The sequence below is a fragment of the Globicephala melas genome, chromosome 20 (assembly GCF_963455315.2).
Source record: "Globicephala melas chromosome 20, mGloMel1.2, whole genome shotgun sequence".
Lineage (NCBI taxonomy): Eukaryota > Metazoa > Chordata > Mammalia > Artiodactyla > Delphinidae > Globicephala > Globicephala melas.
The window spans coordinates 35,048,237-35,070,500 of NC_083333.1; the positions used below are offsets into that span (position 1 = coordinate 35,048,237).

Here is a 22,264-nt window from a genome sequence, read left to right on the forward strand (position 1 = left end):
CCTCTGGGCTTCTGCTTCTCTTGCTCCAATCTCTCTCCCATCTTTGTCCTCACCTCAGGGGGAAGTAAATCGCTCCCTGCCCAGGTTTCCTAGAGAAAGGTCTTCATACCTTCGGGGGAGACCTCAGAGGGGGAGACCTCAGAGCCGCAGGACCCAGAGCCGGGAGGCTCTCCTACTCCATCCTCAGGCTTCTGCCCTGTTTTATACAAGGTGCCTGTGCAAGGTCACCACTGGGTGCTGGCAGAGTTGGGGCTGGGACCCAGGTCTCACATTCCTCAGGCCACCCAGGACCACGTTGCACGTGCACGACCTGCCAGCCTGCTCCATGTGGCCTACTCCATGGTTGAGGTGCTTGGTCCGCCCTGGCCCTTCCTCTCCTTTTACTTCGGGCCCCCGCCCAGCCCCAGCCGGCCAGTCTCAGGAGATGACCTCAGCTCCCTCTTCACCTAGAACACAGTGCTGTCTGGAGGGAACTCCCTCCACTTCCCGCCCTGCCCCGGCTTCAGGCTTATCTTCCTCCCCACCCGTCCTCCTGACTTCCCTCCTGGCTTCAGAAGCCGTGTCTATCCCGTGGTGGGGCAGGGCCTGCCTGTCCACCTGGGCTCCGAGCCCATCCCTGGCATCACCCTCCTCCCCCAGGCTCTCACGCTGTCTTTATTCAGCCTCCACCCCACTTTTAGTATCTATTCTTTCCTTTCAGTCTACAAACATGATTGGTAGCTCTTGGTTTTTTAGGAAAAAGAAAAATCACAAACAATCCCCCCGCCCCCCCAGACCCCCCCGTTTATCTTGTGCCCCACTATCTATCCACTCCCTTCCTCAGTCAAACTTCTCCAATGCCTGGTTTCTGATCACCGTCTCTGCTTCCTCACCTCTCAGGCGCCCCTACCTAGCAGGTCTGGCCTTGGCCCCCACGCCTCCCTGCCACTAGAACCCTCTCATAGATGCCATTATCATGTCCAGCCCTTAGCCTTTGGGACCCCGGTGTTAGCACAGAGCCTCTTTCTTTGGCCTCGTAGACCTTCTTCCCTGGTGTTCTCCCACCTTTCTGACAAACCCTCCTTTTTTCCCCCGGGAGACTTGGACTTTCCCAGGATCTCATCCTCTCTGAAGCTCAACCCCCCCGCTCTGTACACCTCCACATGCCCACCCTCTAGTCCACTCCAGCTCTGGCCACTCCCGTGACCATCAAGCTTCCCACGGGGCCAGTGGTTGACATCTCCTCCTAGTGGTCCCCCGGGCCCCTCAAACCAGCTGCGCCACCGAGACTTTGGCTCCGCCCTTACCTTTCTCTGGCTTTGTCACCTAATCCAGGAACCTTATCTTCCACTCTTTGCCTCAACCCCCCAGCCAGTCAAACAAGTAAAATACATATTACAAATGTTATTATTAATGACATTTAGTACGTTCATAATGTTGTGCAAACATCACCTCTGTCTAGTTCCAGAACATTTTCTTCGTCCCCAAAAACAAGTCCGTTTGCACACACTAAACATGTCTCAAGTCCACCCCTGCCCCTCAGCACCACTGCATCTGCCTGAGCAGAGGCTGCACCAGCTTTCACCTGAACCATCGTCCAGGTTGGTACAGGCCTCCAGTCTCTCCTCCAGCCCACAGTGATCTTTCTAAAGCTCCAGTGTCATCCTGTTACCGCCTCCCCGGCAAAACCCTCAGGACAGGGCACAGCTTGTCAGCATAGTGGGCAAGGCTCTCTGTTCTGCCCCCTCCTACCTGGCCCCCTGGACCCTCCAGCCTCACACTCTGTCTCCTGTAACCACCAGCGCCCAGAATGCATTGATTTCTCATGCCTCTGTGCCCTGGTACATGCTGTTCTCCCACCCCGAGCACCCCACCACCCTTTCCTGTCCTGGTCCAAGGCTCAGTTCAGGGGTCACTTCCTTCAGGCTTCCCTTGGCCTCTCCTGGGCAACCCTTCCTCCTGGTGCTTACATGATTGTACTCCAGCTATCTGGGTCCCCACCAGCCTGCACAGTCTAGGACAGCGGGGATGCTTTCTTATTCACCTTGTAATCCCAGCACCTGACACAGGTGCTCAAGAAATGTCTCGCTGAAAGGGACTCGAACTGAACTTGGAGGTGCTTGAGATTCAGATGAGCTGGGTCAGCACACTCCATTCTGAGCACCGCAGTTCATCAGAGCCTCCATGCCTCATGGCTTCCTGGATTTTCCTGACAATGATGGGGGGCCCCTTCTTCTCCACCCACTGCCCCGTTTCTTTCTGAGTCATTTCCAGGTTGAGGGCTGAGTGGCTGGCTGAGTCATGATGCCTCATCTTCCCTAGAGCATCAGCATCTGCTGACCCGTAGCCTGAGGTAGAGGGAAGCAGGTCCCTTTGTTTTAGGATCTGGGGATTTGGCGCTGTGGTCGCTAGGTGCCTTACCTGTGCTGTGGTGACTTTGTTACTTGGATCGTCTCCATCAGCCCCTCGTCTCTCCAGGTTGAAAAGATCTGGCCTCTTCAGGCTATTCTACAACCCCGTCCTTCCATTACAGTTCTGAACGTTTTGTGTCCTGTCTCCAAAGAAACGCATCAGAGGTGGTTCACGGGCCCCCTGACACCCATCTGTGAACCTGCGGGAGGCCCGGGTTGTAGCAATCACTCTATCGTGTAAATAATGAGACCTACACACAGGTCTCATTACTGGCTGTGCCTGGAAAGTTTATTCACAAAGAGGATAATATTTTCCATATTATCTTAATAATCAGGTAGAGATTTTTTTTTGAATTTTTGAATATTTTATTTATTTTTTTATACAGCAGGTTCTTATTAGTTATCCATTTTATACATATTAGTGTATACGTGTCAATCCCAATCTCCCAGTTTATCACACCACCAGCAGCCCCCCCCCCCCGCCATTTTCCCCCCCTGGTGTTCATACGTTTGTTCTCTACATCAGTCAGGTAGAGATATTTGAAGGTTGGGTGGTGTGTTTGTTATCTATTGCTCCTTAACAAATTATCCCCAAACTTAGTGGCTTAAGATAACAGTTTATTATCTCACAGTTTCTGAGGGTCAGGAATCTGGGAGTGGCTTAGTTTGGTGTTTCTGACTCAGGGTTTGTCAGCAGATTGCAGATAAAATGTTGGTCAGGGTTACAGTTATCTGAGGGCTTGTCTGACGCTGGGGAATCTGCTTTTAAGCCCACTCACGAGGCCGTTCCTCACCCTGTGGGCCTCTCCATAGGGGTGCTCATGACATGGCAGCTGGCTTTGCCCAGAGTGAATGATCCCAGAAAAGGAAAGAGTGACCAAGATGAAAGTTGCAATGTTTTTTATAAACTAATCTCAAAAGTCACCTACTGGCACTTCTGCTGTATTGTTGGTCATAAGACCAACCCTGGTCTGATGTGGGAAGGGACCATATGTGGGTGTGATAACCGAAGGCAAGGCTCACAGGGGCCCGTCTTGAAGGCTTGATACCAGAAGGGTGGTGGTCGTGGTGATAAAATCTAGGCTGCTGTTCCGTTGCATCAAGTCAATGAGCTGGGATCCATATCTTTTTTTTTTTTTAATATTTATTTATTTTTGGCTGTGTTGGGTCTTCGTTTCTGTGCGAGGGCTTTCCTCTAGTTGCGGCAAGCGGGGGCCACTCTTTATCGCGGTGCACAGGCCTCTCACTATCGCGGCCTCTCTTGTTGCGGAGCACAGGCTCCAGACGCGCAGGCTCAGTAGTTGTGGCTCACGGGCCTAGTTGCTCCGCAGCATGTGGGATCTTCCCAGACCAGGGCTCAAACCCGTGTCCTCTGCATTGGCAGGCAGATTCTCAACCGCTGCGCCACCAGGGAAGCCCTGGGATCCGAATCTTGAATAATTTTTTTAATATAAATTTATTTAGTTTTGGCTACATTGGGTCTTCGTTGCTGCGTGCGGGCTTTCTCTAGTTTCGGCGAGCAGGGGCTACTCTTCATTGCGGTGCCCTCGGGCTTCTCACTGCGGTGGCTTCTCTTGGTGTGGAACACGGGCTCTAGGTGCATGAGCTTCAATAGTTGTGGCACATGGGCTCAGTAGTTGTGGCTCGCGGGCTCTAGAGCGCAGGCTCAGTAGTTGTGGCGTGTGGGCTTAGTTGCTCCACTGCATGTGGGATCTTCCCGGACCAGGGCTCGAACCCACATCCCCTGCATTGGCAGGGGGATCCTTAACCACTGCGCCACCAAGGAAGCCCTGTGTCTTGAATAATTTTAAAAAATGCTTTTCCTTCTCCTGTCCTGCCTTCTTTTTTTTTTTTTTTTTTTTTTAATTCTTTTGGCCGCACCGCACAGCATGTGGGATCTTAGTTCCCCGACCAGGGATCGAACCCGTACCCCCTGCAGTGGGAGTGAGGAGTCCTAACCACTGGACCGTCAGGGAAATCCCATGTCCTGCCTTCCTTTCTTCTTCCTTGTCTGCTCCCGCTGGCCATGGAAGTGTGTGGTTCCTACCAGTGAATCAGCTGCGTTAATTTATTAAGCAGATGTATATTAGATTTGCTTAGAAAAGCAAGGTAGGCAGAAGCATCTTGTGTTAGTGCACATCATCCTCTCTAAAAAACTGCTACCCGATGCTTTAGCCAAGTTTGCTTTAAAATTGTTAAACAGTGGTAGAGCTCCCTAGGGATGGTCGGTAGGAGACCCAGGCGGGGCTGGCGCTGAGAAGGCCTGGAATAGGGAAGAACTGTGAAATGCAGACTGTGAGCTCTAGGTGGGCAGAAACTGTGACAATCTTACCCTTCTCTGAACCCCCAGTACTGGGTGCGGTGCCTGGCACCGAGACGCCCCCTTCAATGTCTGCTGAATGAATGGTACTGAGGAAGCAGGAAGGAGGTGTCAATCAGGGGCCAGGCATCGGGCAATACAAACCTGCCCCTTCAGTGCTCTCAGCCACCTTGGTTCCGTCATTGTTCAAGATTAAAATACAGGGAAGGCAAGTATTAGTGTTCCTACTTTATAGGAGGAGAGGTGGTAGTCTGGAGAGGTTAAGTACCTCCCAATGACGCCCAGCTAATGACTGTGGGATCAGGGGTTTGGACCGGGTGTGCCTGACTTGCTTTCTTCCTGTACCCAGTTCTGTGTTCCAGTCTGGGGTGTACCAGCCATGGGTATGCATTTCATTCAGGATGATGACATTAAAGTAGCCCAACACAGTGGGACGACTAACACCGGGAGTCTGGAGAAGTTGCTGCAATTCACCTGGGAAATTAAAAAATTGTTGGGTTTTTATTTTTTTTTCTGAAAAAATTGTCTAGAAATATGATTTCAAGAAAGACCTTTAGAGACCTCAAGACTCAAGAGTTGGTATTATATCTGTGACTGACAGAATCTAGCTAACATTTTGCAAGCAATTCATCTGTGCCAGGAACTGTGCTCCAAGAACTTAAACTCAGGTTCTCATTTACACTTACTGTTATTATGTCCATTCTATGGATAAACAAACTGAGGCTCAGAGAAGCTCAGTAACTTACTAAAAGCCACACAGTTTGTGAGCAGAGATGGAATTTGGCCCAGGAAGTCTGACTCTGCACTCATCTTCTGCTCTTTACCATCTCCTGATAGAATCACTGTACTAAACAGCATGGCTTAAAATGAAGAAGGAGGTACTGAAGGAGTAGGGAGACTTGCCTGTCCCTACCTGGGAAGGGAACGTTTTAATCTATGGGAAACTAAACATGGTTCAAAGAAACTTCTGTTCCGAGAGCTCACCCAGCAAGCTCCTCAGACCAGGAGCTAATAAGGAATACAGAAAGACAGAAAAGGGAATTCTAAAGATTACTGCTGTAAGAAATAAATTTAAACAATCATCTTGTTTCATCTCATGACTAATCAGATGCCATTTTTTGTTAAATTAATTGCTCAGAAAAAAAGGCACAAGGATGGACTGTTGTATTCAGTTTAAAACCTGAGACATATTATAGACAAGTTAAATTCTAAGGTGTTCAAAAACAGTTTGACGTTATTAAAAGAGAGAGAAAGAAAAGACGGTTTTTTGCCAGTATCTCTGGCCAGCTACCTTGCTATACCTTTTTTTGTTTGTAAAATGATTTGGGAACACTTATAAAAAATATGTATTATTGTTCAATAGGATAAAATAAATAAGGAAATCAGAATGAGGGAAAATATGGCAGTCAAATAAAACTGTGACTCTTTTAGCACAGAAAAATGCATCCCAAACGTTGCTAGAGGTAAAATGTGGGGCGTATACTATTTAGCAGCCAAAGCAAAAACGGGAAGCAGGATGCATGAGAAAAAGTGGTTTCAAGTTCTTACCCATCTGGTGAGGCTTCTGACTTCATCAGCTAGAAAACACCAGTTGAGACTGCTAATTTGTTCAGGCGGGGGTGGGTGGGTGGAGTGGGGCTGGGGGAGCGGTTCCTGGACGTGAGCATGTGATTTCGGAACGGTGGTAGCCATCATTTATCAAGCAATTACCGTGTGCCAGGCACTGGTACACCCAGGAAATCACTAGGTAATTTCCTGCTCGTCTTCTGTAAGTCTTACAACAACTTACTACGTAGGTATTATAACCCCATTTTATAGATGAGAAAGTTGAGCTCAGAGAGGTTAATCACCCAAGGTCACACAGTAAGTGATGAGCCAGGACTTGAACGTTTGTCTGCTTGAATCCTGTGCTCTCTCCAGGGGCCACCATGTGGCAGCTCACAGGCTGCATACATCTTATGGACATGTTTTATTTGTCACACTCCGAAGACTGCCACCTTGTCATGGTGGGAATATGAGCAGCTTAGTATCAGCTGCCTCGTGCTTGACCCGCCACACACAGTCACTACTCACCTGGGACCCCTGGACACTATACTGCATGGATGTGATGATACCAATCTGATGTGGTGACGTCGTTTCTGAGATAACAGGTGTGTCTGCTCTCCTCCCCTTGGCCTTTAGCTTTCACCATCAACAGCATCCACATGCAGATCCTGCCGAAGCAGGAGGTGCAGAACGGGGAGAACCTGACCCTGCAGTGCGTCGTGGATGTCAGCACCACCTCGAGTGTCAAGCCTCGGCACCAGGTGCTGTTCTACAAGGATGACGTGCTGTTTCACAACGTCTCCTCCATGGAGAGCACAGAGAGTTATTTTATTCCCCAAGCCCGGGTCTATGACGCGGGGACGTATAAATGCACTGTGATCCTGAACAACAAGGAGAAAACGACTGAGGAGTACCCGGTGTTGGTGAGAGGTGAGTCCCTGGAATGGAACACAGCTCAGGCAGGTGAAGCGTGAGCACATGCAGGAGCCAGCATGGTGATTGAACGAGTCGTAACACCGGACCTACCTGCCCGTCCGTCATCCTTCTCACTCATCTGCCCGACACTTTCCTAACCTGGAAATGCAGGCATTAGACATGCTCCCAGTACACCAGGCTTTTCCTCACCTCCATGCCTTTGCACATGCTATCTTCTCTCCCTGGAATACCCTCTTCATCTCGTCTCCTCGTGAACTATTTCTCCTTCAACACTCAACTCAGTGATCTCTTCTCTGACACTTTCCTGAACAAAACTGATCTCCCCCATGGTCCCAGTACTTACAGCTCTTATGCTGTCTCTGCGTTCAATGGTATTGGTATCAAGGTCATGGGGCTGAGTGTTGACTCTGGATTCTGCAGTCACTCTGCCTAGATTCCAATCTGGACAAGTCCCTTAACCTCCCTACACTTTAAAATTCTCATCAGTAAAATGGAGATAATAATACTACCGAGCTCAGGAAGTTATTAAGAGGATTAAAAGATATCCTGTTAGTGAAGAGCTTAGTGCAATTTCCAGCACATAATGAGTTTCCAATAAGCGGCAATTACTATTTGACTCGATATTGCAACTTTCTCACGTATCTGTCTGCTCTTCTGGATTTTGAGATCCTGAGAGAAGAGATGGTGTTTGGTCTAATTTTGTATCTCAAACAAACAAACAAAAATCTGGCTCACAGTAGGCACTCAATAAATGACTGTGGAATAAAGTAAACAGTTGAAAACAGCAAGTAGTAATAGAGATGGAAAAACAAGAGAAATATTATTGTGGGAAATTTGGGTCATAGAGTTCCATCCATCCATTCATTCATTGATTTACTCCTTCAAGAAGCATGTCCCAAGGCTGCAAGTCAGGGAAAAAAAATAGGTGCTAGACATGAAAATGCATCAGACAGGTCCTAGAGACATGTAAACAAATCATTGCGGTCCAACAGTCATCTGCTCTGAGCGCCTTGGGAGCACAGCGGTGGGAGGAAACAATTCTGCCTAGTGAAGTTAGGGACAGCTTCCTGGAAGAAGGGACACTGGGTCCAGATATAGAAGATCGTGTGGGAATTTGCTTGATGGTGAAGTGGGGCAAAGGACAGAGAAAAGGGATGTAGCATAAAAGTGAAAGCGCAGAGCTGAGAAAGAGGTTGCCAACCCAGCAGAGTGCCCCTCGGTCAAATTCTCCACCTCCTGAAGACAGGTCTTCATGTCCTGTCTCTAAAATAGAGATCACTGGGAATCTGTGTGTACCCTTGAAGGTTGCTTTGTTTTTTTTGTTTTTTTTTTATAAATTTATTTATTTATTTTTGGCTGCGTTGAGTCTTCGTTGCCGTGCACGGGCTTTCTCAAGTTGCGGTGAGCGGGGGGCTACTCTTCGTTGCTGTGCGGTGGCTTCTCTTGTTGCGGAGCATGGGCTCTAGGCGCACGGGCTTCAGTAGTTGTGGCTCATGGGCTCAGTAGTTGTGGCTTGCGGGCTCTAGGCGTGCAGGCTCAGTAGTTGTGGCGCACGGGCTTAGTTGCTCCACAGCATGTGGGATCTTCCGGGACCAGGGCTCGAACCCACATCCCCTGCATTGGCAGGCGGATTCTTAACCACTGAGCCACCAGGGAAATCCCGGTTGTTTTGTTTTGAGGATTAAATGGGTAGCAGATGAAGCCTTCTTAGTGATGGAGTGTTGGATGAATGAATGGCCCGTCATGTGCGAGGTGCTTGCCCAGACCATCCTTAGAAAGAAGTAACCCTTTCATCAAACATGAAGCAGGAAGAACCAGTGGGCAAGTGTTTGGGGGCATTTTCCTTTCAAAAGTATACAACCTCTGGCCACCTTCCCGTCAGGCTCTGAGGCTCACAGGGGAGAACGTGACTACATCACCCCCCAGGCCAGTTCCTCCCTGGGTGTCCTCTGGTCTGTCGGGGCACGGCTGGCCAGACATCCCTTTGTGTCACCAGGGGCAACAGCCACAGGGATGCAGACCAGCCCTCCTCCATCTCCACTGCAGACAGGGGAGGAGCCAACAGGTCCAGGTATTCACGTTAGTGATGAGGAAAGATTGGCAGGCCAAGAGTTTGGGAAATGTACGTTGAAAAGAAATGCGCTGGCAAACTTGGATGATTTAATGGATGCAGTTTGTGAATTCAGCCCTGTGCCTCCTTGACAGCTGCTGGCATAACTGTCATTTCTGCACTTTTGAGCTCACTTCTGTGATCAGAATAGTCATTCATACTATTGTTACCTCCAGTAATAAGAAATACCACTTATCAGGCCCTCATGAGATAAACAATTCTAAGTGCTTTACACATGTTGCGTTTTCCTCCTGCAGTTGCACTGGCAGATAAGCCTGGTCCCTCCCATGTACAGGTGTGGCTGCTGGCACTCGGAGAGGTTGGGTGGACGGGTCCCGTAGAAGGCAGAGCCAGAGTGAGAACCAAGATCTCTCTGACTCCACAGTTGGCCTGTCCAACTCTTTGATTATTATGATAGGTTTTTGAAGTAGACAAAAGGCAATTCGTTCATTCATCAACCATTTATCGAGTGCCCACTCTGAGCCAGGCTGAGGACCCAACCATGAATAAGACATGACCCCGTCCCTTGCGGAGCTCGTGTGGGGCAGGGCAACACCCTTTTCAAACAGCTGCCACCAGAAGTGACAGCAGTGGTGAGAACACAGTACAGATCTCCTTCCCAAGAGGACAGCCCTCCATCACTGACCTGGGTGGGTCAAGAAAAGAGGTTCATGAGTCTTAGGTGACTGGGGGAGGTGGCACATCCAGGAAGAGGCAGTTTTAGGATACAAGCAAGTCTGTCTGACTCCAAGGTGGAATTCATGATCCCCAGACCACGGGGGCTGGATGGGACATCTAGTCTCAGCCAGGCTTTCCTAGCTCCCCCGAATCTGACCTTGGCTTACTACCCATTGTATTTTCCCCTCCAGCCCTTCCTCGGCTCCGGACGGCCCTCCTGAAAAGCCACTCCTATCACTTGGCACAAGCAGATCCCCATGCACACGTGCGCCCTGAAATGCCTGTCCTTAGCCCTCATCCCACCTCATGTGTCCAAATAACCCCCTCCCCTCAAGATTCCTCTCAGGCCCTATTCCTTTCTAGGATCTTCTCTGATCCCCCCAGGCAAAGAGGGCCTCCTTCTTTCCCTACTGCTCCGTCACTCACTGTCTCTATGACACACTCTGATGCTTGGTTATTTTCAGCTTTGCTTTTTGAACTGAGAGGCCACGCCTCCCTCCTCTCCCCCGACCCCCCCAACCTCTAGCTCTGGAGTCACACAGACCTGGAGTCGAGTCTCAGCTCTGGGGCTTGACGGCTGTGAGTTTTTGGATGAGTCTTGAATCTCTCTGAGTATTACCTTCTTCATCTGTAAAATGGGCATAATTTTCTCTTTCCTGCCCACCCAAGAGTTTTATTATGAGAATTAGAAAATTGGGTCATGGATATAAAGTCAATCCTAGCTTGTGGTAGGCATTCAATAAATTATAACAACAATCACAATAATATCCATAAATACTGGCTGTTTTGTTTTGTTTTTAACTCTATCAGTTGAGATGATTGCCTTCCTAATGGAGTTATAAACACTGAAAGCACCAACCACATCTTAAACAAATTTTATATTTTTCAAAGTACCTGGTACGGTGCTGGAAACATACTCGCTCAGTAATTACCTGGTAGGTAGCACTGAGGTTCTGGGAACAAAACAAAAGAACCCTCAGATGGGTCAGCCACAGTGACTCAGCTGAGGGACGCTTGTGCCACTGGAGCAAACATACTAACGGACTTTCTCTTCCCCCAAAGGAGTGTCCGATCCCAGGGTGACGCTGGACAAGAAGGAGGTCATAGAAGGCGGGGTCGTGATGGTCAACTGCTCTGTCCCAGAGGAAAAGGCTCCAATACATTTCACAATTGAAAAATTCGAACTAAATGTAAAAGGCGTCAAGCAAAAAAGAGAAAAAACTTCCCAGAACCAGAATTTTGTGACGCTGAAATTCACAGTTGAGGAGCAAGACCACGCTATATGGTTCCAATGTCAAGCGAGGATCGTTTCGGGGACCCACGTGGAGCCCTCTAGATCCATCAGGAGTGAACTGGTCACCGTGAGGGGTCAGAGTCCTACTCTCCTTTTTATCATTCTTTCTGGTTTGCTGGTTTGGTCTGGGGAGGAAGAGCCCAGAATTGGAAAGGGGCTGGGGCCTTCTGGCTGGACTGCTGTCTCAAGACTGTTCTTAATCACTTTATGTTTTTCAAACTTTCTGACTGTGACACAGTTAAAAATATATATATACATATATATTTCCCAACAACACTTAACCTTAATATACGATGCATTTTGCTATTTTTCTTTCTATTCTCTTTCAGTTTTTTAAAGCACTGGCCTCGACTCCCTGAAATGATGCCTTGTGTGACCTGCAGTTTGGAAACCATGGCTTTAAGCCAGTGAGGATCAGACACCAGGAAGTAGGATCTGGAGGGGATCCAGAGGGAAGGGGGGCCAGGTCCTCAGCCTTTGCCGCCCAGGTTTTTTGTTTTTTTTTTTTTAATTTATTTATTTTGGCTGCGCTGGGTCTTAGTTGCAGCACGCGGGATCTTTTTTAGTTGCGGCATGCGGACTTTCAGTTGCAGCATGCATGCGGGATCTAGTTCCCTGACCAGGGATCGGACCCGGGCCCCCTGCATTGGGAGCGTGGAGTCTCACCCACTGGACCCCCAGGGAAGTCCCTCTGCCTCCCACATTTGATGAGGGACTCCACTCTTCTACCCACCCTTCCATCCCCAAGACATTGGACTAATAGGAAACAAATGAGGTGACCTGAGAAATGCTCTCAGGAGAGAAAGGCAACAGCAGAGGGGAGCCTGGGTGTCAGTGTCCAGGACAGAGAGAGCTCAGAGCTCCAGGTTAGGCAACCAGCAGCTCCCGGTGACCTGAGAGGGAAGCAGTTGTGAAGCAGGGAGGAATCAGGAGAAGGCACAGTCTACTGCAGAGAGCCGCAAATGTATTCGGGATAGGAGCCCTAAAGCTTATCATAAACGACCCTCTGCTTTTGGTACCTTACTTCACCCCTGCCCAACGTGTATGCATAATACTTTATTTATGTGTATATATTTACTATATAGTATTATGTATATATAATATATAGTATTTTGTATATACGATATGTTTCTTATTATAATACATGGCGTGGGTTAAATTTTCAGAAAACATGGTACTATATAAAGTATGAAATGACAGTCTTCATAGTAAGTACCACTACTCAGAGAAAACCCTTGTGTGGTCTTCTAGACTTGTTCTGCTCATTCATCATGTACACACACAATTTTTGCTTGTTTTTCTTTGTTTTTACAAAAAAATAGGACCAGTCAAACATTCTACCTTATAACTTCTTTTTAACAACCGTAACATATATGGACTTTTGTCCATATCAGGAAATACAGATCTTTATCATTTTAGTGGCAACTCGGAATCCTGTGCCCTAATATATTTGCCTCGTTTTCTATTGATGGACATTTAGGTATTTTCCCACTTTTTTCCTATTAAGACAATCTTGCTTATACTTACAACTTACACATACTTATACCTTCTGTACTTTCGTGAGTATTTTATTATTATTTATTGGTCAAATTGTTGATTCAAATGTTTTGTGCATTTTCAGTATTGAAAGATATCGCCAAAGTGCTCCTCCAAATGGACAAAGATTTCCATCAAAAGTGTTCCATTTTCCCACATCCTCACCAACACAGAATATTATCAATGTTTTGTTATTTTTGGCAATCTGATTGAGGTGCAGTGATATATCATTGCTGTGATTTGTATTTCTTTGGTCTTCCATGAGGTTGAGTATGCTTTTTATGTTTATTGGTCTGTTACATTTCTGCCCCCATAAACTGCCGGTTCATACACACTTTGCCCATATTTACCACTTCTGGTTGATTTGTTTGAGCCCTTTATAAATTAAAGGAATGTGCTCTTTCTCAGGTACTATGCAAATATTTTACTCAGTTTGTCATGTGTCCTATTTTTTATTTCCATGAAGAAGCTTTTAATCTTTAGTTAATCAAATTTATGCATCTTTTGGGAATTCCCTGGCTGTCTAGTGGTTAGGACTCAGCACTTTCACTGCCATAGGCCCAGGTTCGATCCCTGGTCTGGGAATTAAGATCCTACAAGCTGCACGGCACAGCCAAAAAAAACAAAAAAATCTATGCATCTTTTTTCCTTACGGTATCCAGTTCTGTGATTCACACCTAAAGTTCCTCCACACTCCAAGATTATTAAAGAAAAAATGCACCTGTGTTTTCTTTTACTGTTTCTGTGCTTTAACTTTTTTTTTCTTCTGCATTTAGATCTCTGGTGCATCTGGAGTTAGATGCTCTCTCTTTTTGACTTTTACTCAGGAAAAGACTTTTTTTTAATTATACCTTTTTATTGTGAATTTAAATGACTTTACAGTAAAAAAAAAAAAAAAAGAATATTAAAGTATTATATTACTCTGAATTCACTTTTGGCATTTTTTAATGTTCTTATCTACATTTTACATAGTTGTAATCTGTGTACATACTCCCTTACGCACTGCTGTTTTTTTGGTGGGAGCGAAGGCCTGGCCCTATTTCTCTCACCATCTCCTGAAGATCCAACACCCTGATATCTGACCCATGTCCATATTTTATTAAAGCAGTGTTTTTCAAACTGCACGAGTCATGAAATCAATTTAGTCTGTCACAACCAGTATTTTTACAGAAGAGGTAGAATAGATTAGAAATCACTTTTGGGGGGCATACGGTTATTTAAATATGCATTTCCACGAAGCTGCACTTTGGACAGTGATGGAATATCTAGGCTGAAATGCCAGAGGTCCATGAAATGGTGTGATAATTACCTAGGAAATCCTTGGTGGGCAGGGGGAGAGTCTGTTTGTCACTGCTGTGATGATTTCTGAGGTCATTTGAAGAAAGTTCTGTAGATGAGATCTAGGGAAGATGGTTTGGCCTTTGGGAAACTCAAGGAAGTTAGAGAACTGAAGTTAAGAAGAAGGCTGAAGATGCAAGAATGAGCTAGAAGGGAGGGAGCATCAAAGCAGCCTTGGCTACGGTTTTTGAGAGGAAAGGTTGAATTTTTTTAATTAATAAGGAAAAACTGTGGTTGGTATGAAAAAGAACAGAAAAGGGGAGGAAGTGCCTTTCCCCCTCACCCAGGTTTGAACCTGAATCCAACCAGCTTGTCCTCTTCTTGTAGAATCCTTCTCTAATCCCAAGTTCCACATCAGCCCCAAGGGAACGATCATAGAAGGGGATGATCTCCACATCAAGTGCACCATTCAAGTGACGCACCTGGCCCAGTCGTTTCCGGAAATCATAATCCAGAAGGACAAGGCGATTGTAGCACACAGCAGGCATGGCAACGAGGCCGTGTACTCAGTGATGGCCACGGTGGAGCACAACGGCAACTACACGTGCAAAGTGGAAGCCAGCCGCATATCCAAGGTCAGCAGCATCGTGGTCAACATAACAGGTAGGGCTGCTGCTGGAGGGTGTTGGCATATGGCGGGCTCAAGAAGCTGCTGTGCTGAAATCCAGGATGGACAGTGAGAGCTGACCCTTCTGCTCCTGCTGGTCTGAATGAATGTGCTCAGGCAGGGCCATGGTGCTGGTGGGGAAAAGTCAGTACAGAGCAAGTGAGCCGCTCACTGTGGTGGTTGAGGGTGCAGGTTGTGGCATCAGATCCCAACCCGGCCACTCAGTACCTCTGTGACCTTGGGTGCGTTATTGACCTTCTCCTTGCCACAACTCTGAGATGGGGATAATGACAGCCCTCTAGGACTCTTACAAGGACCAAAGGACATCACCCTGCCATAAAGGGCCGCATATAGAGTAAGCACTCAGTGAAGTGTCAGCTGGCGTTTCTGTTATTACATCACGTTTTTCTTTCCTCTGTGCCAAATACTATGCTAGATCCCTGTATCCATGTGCAGGTCCTATGACAGGGTCAGGAATGAGAAAGCATGACTAAACTCAAAAATAATAGTCCCAATTCCTCTTTGTTGAATACTGTATGCCTGGTTTACATACATTTTCATTTCGAGCTCACAACTGTAGTATAAGGTAAGAATTATGATCCTGGCTTTATGGAGGTGGAAGCTGAAGCTGAGAGGTTAGGTCACTCACCCAACAATTAGAGCAAGGGTCACCCCCAGGCCTGTTAGAGTTCCAAACCCATGTACCTAAAAGTTCCGTTGGACTCCTTCCTCCTTTTCCTGGCTTTCCTTTTCAAAAAGTACTCTACTTTGGGACTCCCCTGACGGTCCAGTGGTTAGGACTTGGCCCCTTTCACTGCTGGGGCCCAGGTTTGATCCCTGGTTGGGGAGCAAAGATCACGTAAGCCATGCGGCCAAAAAAAAAAAAAAAGTACTCTGCCTCTTCCCGTGTATTGTATGTATTCAGGCACTAGAATGTAAGCTGATGAGGGCAGGGACATTATCTGTTTTATCCGGTGCTATATCCTTAACACCTAGAACAGTGCCTGGCACATACTAGGCATTCATATCTATTTGTTGACTGAACAGATGAGCATTGGATAACAGTGTTCCAGAGGCAGAGAGAGTCGGCACTGCTTGGTTCCCAAGTGAAAGTGTTCATTCATTCATCATTTGTTCACTCATTTGCTGAAAGCCTCCTCTGTGTCAAGCATAGAGTGTATAGTCACAGTGACAGTCACCAGGATCATAGGTGGGCTGCCAACTACCCAACCAGGTGATTGGCCTGTGTGGGGCCCTGCTAGCAATTTAGTTTACTATTGAGAATGACAAGTGTTTTGGTGGCGCATACCATTCACTGATAAAGTATAATTATCTCATTAGAGAACAGTATTCAGTTCAACATATACTGAGCACCTTCTGCATGCTGGGCAACTTTTGGGGGATAGGGAGCTGCCTAAGGCCAAGCTTTGCCTTCGAAGAATTCACAGGCATAAATAGATCATGAGAATGCAATGCAATGAACAACTACATTAAAGGGATGGGGGTACTGCTGTGGGAGCTGCAGGGACCACGTGACAAACACATGGGCCGTTTCACCAGTTAGAGCAGCACCCCGACCCCTCAGGCCAGCCTACCTGAGGGAAACGTAAAGCATCTTTGGACCATAAGATACTATTGTTGTAGCTGATCCCCCACATCCAGAAGTCCAAGTCATGCGGGGTACACAAGTCAACCAGGAGATGAGTCGCCCTGGCCCAAGAAAGCACAGCGTTAGACTTGGCCTGCCTCTCCCACCCCCTCAGCCTGGTGCTCTGTGGTCCTGTTCCACGTAGAGCTACCGGAGCCAGGCCAGGGCTGGCAGGCAACACCCCCGCGTTCAAGTGCTGCAAGCCCTTGGACATGGCTCCAGGCCCACTTACGCATCTGGTTTTCCACTCCTCTGTTGCTATCAAGCCTCACTGTAAGTGGCTCTATGTAGTGATGTTGGAGAATCACAATAATTTTGTGAACATAAAAATCACTGAATTAGTAATTTGTCTTTGGATTGAAAGTGGGTTTCCTTCACCCCTCACTGTCCACCTTTTCAGACTCAATCTGCCACCAAGTGCTGCCAGGACTCTCAACTCTGCCCTTTCATCTGGTCTCTACAATCACACCCTAACTCTGGCCCTCACACCAGGATGGTTGCAGGGGTTCCCCAAGCATCTCTGCTCCAATTCATCCTTCAGCCAACCTGTAGGAGAAGCACCTATTCGACATCATTATTCAGGGGCCTAGCCGCCTTCACCTTGACTCCACCCCCTTCCAAACATCCCATCCCACTCTGCCTGGAACATCCTTTCCCCTTGGCCACTGGAAAACCTCTGTTGTCCTTAAACACCAAGCCGCAAATCTCCCTCTAGGCTCCCCCAGGCAGAGTCCCATGGTCACACCTCAGTCCCCATCACACTCTTCTCCTGTCTTCATGTCAACTGTCACTATAAAGATTTAGCATCCTTCTCCACCGCCCTGGGTGAGCTCTTGAAGGACCAGGTCTGTGGCTCAATTCATCTGACAACATTGATGCTTAGCACAGAGCCTGGCACATTGTAGGAACTCAGTAAATATTTGTTCAGTGAGTGAACAAAAGACCCATCCTTGTTAACCCCCATGATGGTCCAGCTGGTCTGTTTAAGTTACCTCCTTTACGAACAGAGATTCCCTGACAACATCGTATTCCTAATTCTAAACCACTGTGCACCCACCCTAGCAAGCTGTTTTATATTTTTTGCATTTTTGTTTACATGTTTTTATTTTTTAATAAATTTATTTATTTATTGTTTATTTTTGGCTGCATTGGGTCTTCGTTGCTGTGCACGGGCTTTTCTCTAGTTGCGGAGAGCAGGGGCTACTCTTCATTGCGGTGCGCAAGCTTCTCATTGTGGTGGCTTCTCTTGTTGCAGAGCATGGGCTCTAGGTGCGTGGGTTTCAGTAGTTGTGGCACACGGGCTCAGTAGTTGTGGCGCACGGGCTTCATTGCTCCGTGGCATGTGGGATCTTCCCGGACCAGGCCTCAAAGCCGTGTCCCCTGCATTGGCAGGCGGATTCCTAACCACTGCACCACCAGGGACGTCCCTGTTTACGTGTTTTTAAATGTAGAGTTGTTGCTGTGGGATTCTTCCTGTCATTTTTTTCACATTTTTTGGTGTTTGTCCAATGAGATCGTAAGGCACTTAAGGAGGTCAGTTTCTTTGGTTCCTTTTCCCCACTCCTAACCTAGAGCTTTTGATGGTGATCTGAAAAGAGGTAAGTCGATGTTTATTATATGGAAGGACAGAGAGATGGAACATGCCTTAATGAATTAATTATTGGGATATCACCTTACTTGCAGTTTTATTTTATTCCCTGTCAAGGAAACTAGGAAGACACTGTGGACTGATTATGATGGAAATGAGTTCTATTTCCATCTGTGGAATATCAGTGAAGACGATGACAGTGTTGGTTTTTACTTCCAAACCTCTATGGCAGATAAATTTAGAGCCAAAGGTAGAATTTGGTCCCTGACTCCTAGTTGCATTCTCAAACCTCTAAGAAGGTTTCCTAAGAGAAACTTTGAGTCTCAGTCTCTTTCTTAATATGAAGATAGTGTCAAGCATTACTGGCTCCTTCTTCTTTCTGCATCAAGGGTCATAACCATGAAGTCACTGTACATTTGCTTACATGAAGGATCCAAGTCTCCACAATGGTTAAGTAGTTAATTAGTAATTTCCCTGCTGCTGAAAATAAAGACATTCACCATAATTATAAAATATAGATATAGTTCAGGGGATACTTAAATTAGGAGATGGCAAGACTTCTTGAAATACAGCCTCAGTCTTTACTACTGTTGACATCCAACCTACATTATGGTACTAATAACTCCTTACAGTAGCATGGCATGTTATAGTTTACAAAGTGTTTGACCTTGGGAGGCTTCAGGTGGCATCTTCATTCTTCTCCATGGGGAGTGCTGGAGGGATGGTGGCCAAGCTGCCACTTGTCCCCAACCCCATGCCATGACCCTGCTTCAAGCTTGGACTACATCGCCCCCTGCTTCCAGTCTGGGCCCCTCCAACCCCATCCATTCTCCTCCCAAAGATCTCCCTGCAACACACATCCAATGCCATTCCCCTGACCCAGACCCTCCATGGTTCCCACTGCCCTGAGGACATAACCCACGCTTTTTTATGTGGTTCCCAAGTTCCTTGAAGATCTACAAGCCTTCTTCTTCTACTCCCACTATGTCCCAGGCTGCCTGAACTTTGAGGTGCTTGAACCTCCTGCCAGGCCTTCCATATGCTATTCTCTCTGCCTGTGATACTTTCCATCTTTGCCTGGATAACTTCCTCCAGGAGCTCTTTCCTGATTCTTCAAGCCTAGGTTCTGTGTCCCCTCTGTGGGCTCTACTGCAAACACTATCTGAATCACCCGCTAGACTTAAGAACTTTGGAGTCAAGGACTGTTTCTTTTTCATTGCTGTCTCTCCTATGCCAAGCACAGAGATGGCCTGAAATAAATACTTGGGGAATGAAATGAGTGAGTGGATGAATAAATGGGTGAATGTCTGAGTCATTACTTGCTGCATTACAAGTTGCAAAATTTTTCTAATCCATGTCTGTGAAATAAATTGGATTAATGAGGGAGGCAAACCTGCCATTGGAATCCCAGGTGAAGAATGAACCCTGGCTCTTCAATTGTGTGATCGTCAGGTACATGAGAAGCAAAGGAAAACTTTGTGCAGGAAGTTGGGAAATGGTTCTGTCAAAAGCAGCTGGGCCGAAGGCCTCTCCATAAATGGGCTTTCGGGCCGGTACCCAGAAACATCTCACCCCATTCCCACTCACTGTTTTTTTTTTCAGAGCTGTTTTCCAAGCCAAAGCTGGAATCTTCCGCCACACGTCTGGATCAGGGGGAAGGCCTGAACCTGTGGTGCTCCATCCCAGGGGCACCTCCAGCCAACTTCACCATCCAGAAGGGAGGCGTGGTTGTGTCGCAGGCTCAAAATTTCACTAAGATAGCCTCAGAGTGGGACAGTGGAACATACACCTGCGTTGCGGGCATTGGCAAGGTGGTCAAGAGTAGCAATGCGGTCCAGATAGCTGTGTGTGGTGAGTACGTCCTCGCTGACTCTGAGGGTCTTGGGACTGAATGGGAGAAAGGGAATTTTTTGCCAGGCGCCACCCTCTGTGTTCTGAAGGCGGCTCAGACTGAGGCGGGGTAAGAACTCGGGGGAAAGAGAGAGGAGTGGAAAGGAGAGACCAAACAGCAGCAAGTGGGTATTTCTGCCTAGAGTACAGGAGAGAGGCATCAAGGAAAATGTCGTTGTCAAGAGTCATGTTCATGGCTTTTGTGGCTTTATGCTGATGGTGTGGCCTCTGAATCGGCAAGATTCTGCTGCTTGAACAAGCAGCCACCCAAAGGGTCAGGGAGGAAACACTGCTTAGTCGACACTAAACTTTAAGATCTAAGTTCCAGCTTTTGATCCCTATCCTGGCTCACCCGAAGGGCTTGGACTCCCAGTGGGCAGAAGTAGGTACTCGGACCACCCAGAGCCGGGCTTCTTAGACTTGAATGTGCACATGCAAAACCGGGCACAGCGCAGGTCAGGATGGGGCCAGGTTTTGCATCTCTCACCAGTGCCCTGGGGATGCTCGTGCTGCTGGGCCCTGGACCGCACTTTGAGTAGCGGGGTTCTAAATGGATGTGGAACACCAGGCAAGCTGTCACCGTCACTGTCCTTACTCATCATGATCCTTCAGTTTAGCCTTCCGTTTAAATCCAGCCAAGATTTCAGTCTCAACCGAAGCAGGGTTTAGCAGTCATCTACCTCACAAGGAAATAACGGAAGAGACGAATGTGGGTCGTTCCATTGTAATTCTTTTTGTTGTTGTAGCTCTTGGGAGGAGGTCATTTCATTTTATTAGCTTTATAAATAAGCTAAGTTCTAAATAATAACCTAGTATAATTCTTGTTTCTGAGGCATGAAATTTACTATCAGGAGAGGCTGAGGCACTGAGAATTTGTTTTAAAATATATTCTGTTTGGGTACTTGTACTTTTTAATATTCTTCTTGTGTCTTTTCTCAATACAAAAAAAAGGTATGAATGTGTGTGTATGTGCACGTAAGATATGTGAAAATATAAGCATATATTTAGGGGGATGTAATGTTCTTCCTGAATTTGTGCCATCCTTTTTTGTTTATATTACTCTCTTTCCCTCTCCCTCCCCAAGAATCTTAAAGCAGTCCTCCAAAGGTAGATAAGGCAGGCAGGCATTTTAAATTCGAGTAATGACAGAGAAACCCAAGCCCAGAGTTTGGAGACGGAATCCCTTAGGCTGGATGTTTTGCTTCAGATTGTTTCTCTCTCTCTGTCGTTCTAGAAATGCTTTCCAAGCCCAGTATTTTTCATGACTCCAGGTCTGAGGTGATAAAAGGACAGACCATAGAAGTCAGCTGTCAATCCATAAACGGAACCTCACCCATTTTTTATCAGCTTTCAAAAGCAAGTAAGATTTTGGCGAGTCAGAGCATGGGCTCCAATGAGCCCGCAATATTCAAAGATAACCCAATGAAAGATGTAGAATACCATTGCATCGCGGATAATTGCCATTCCCATACCAAACTGGTCAGCGAACTTCTGCAGGTCAAGGTGATAGGTAAGTCATGTGGGAAGAAGAATCCATGTGGGACTGGGGCTTTAGTTCACGTTTTCAAAGGTTTGGGGTGGACAAGAGAAGTGGGTGGTACTTGTGCAAAGTCCATGAACGTGATGTGTGGCAAAGCAGACCAAGGCCCAAGTAAATGGAGCCGGAAAATATCTGGGGGTTATCAGTGTGGCCAGTTCATCCTTTTTCAGAACCTTTCAAGTGAACTGCTGAAATCATAAGCGTAAAGTGTCCCAAGTTGAGGAAGCACAGAAGTTGTGCTTTGGGGCTCCCTTAGCATTTGCTCATGTTTAGATGAACTGACAGTCTTCTCTGAGAATTGTAGACCAGAGCTCTTCTCCACCATGGACCCTCGGCGGGGCAAATTCTGTTGTGTGTGGAGCCCACAGCAATCAGAGCTTCAGGCTAACAGTCACTAGGACTCTCATACTCAAGAGAAATATACCATTGTCCTGAGATGGATCGTTTTCCTCAAGCCTCTGTCTTGTACCTTTCCGGAGGCCTTAGGAGTGCCCATTACTTGCATCTCTGAGACGTTCTGCATCTTTTTGTAAAAAGCTTAAAAAGGCTTCCTCTTCATCCTCCTCCTTTTTATTTAATAACTGCTTGTCTACACGTGCCATGTGGACATCTTGAGTTGGACAGTAGTTTCTCCTACTATTTTTGGGGGGGGTGGGGGTGGGGCATGCCGTGCAGCTTGTGGGATCTCAATTCCCCGACCAGGGATTGAACCCATGCCCTCTGCAGTGAAAGCCCGGAACCCTAACCACTAGGCCACCAGGGAACTCCCTGATTCCTCCTACTATTAATGTATAGCCTAAGAGAAACAATACTTTTCAAATTAACATCAATATATATTAAGTCT

General features: G+C 47.0%; 1 protein-coding gene across 2 annotated transcripts in view; it reads left to right on the forward strand.

Moving 5' to 3' along the window:
• PECAM1 (platelet and endothelial cell adhesion molecule 1) overlaps positions 1-22,264 on the forward strand; it is a 69,060-nt gene that overhangs the window by 16,027 nt on the left and 30,769 nt on the right. For both annotated transcript variants that reach the window (XM_030843355.3, XM_060290345.2), the window contains exons 5-9: positions 6,892-7,185; positions 11,042-11,347; positions 14,475-14,750; positions 19,593-19,841; positions 21,115-21,390. In XM_030843355.3, coding sequence (XP_030699215.2) covers positions 6,892-7,185; positions 11,042-11,347; positions 14,475-14,750; positions 19,593-19,841; positions 21,115-21,390 — 1,401 coding nt within the window. The remainder of the gene's footprint in view (positions 1-6,891; positions 7,186-11,041; positions 11,348-14,474; positions 14,751-19,592; positions 19,842-21,114; positions 21,391-22,264) is intronic.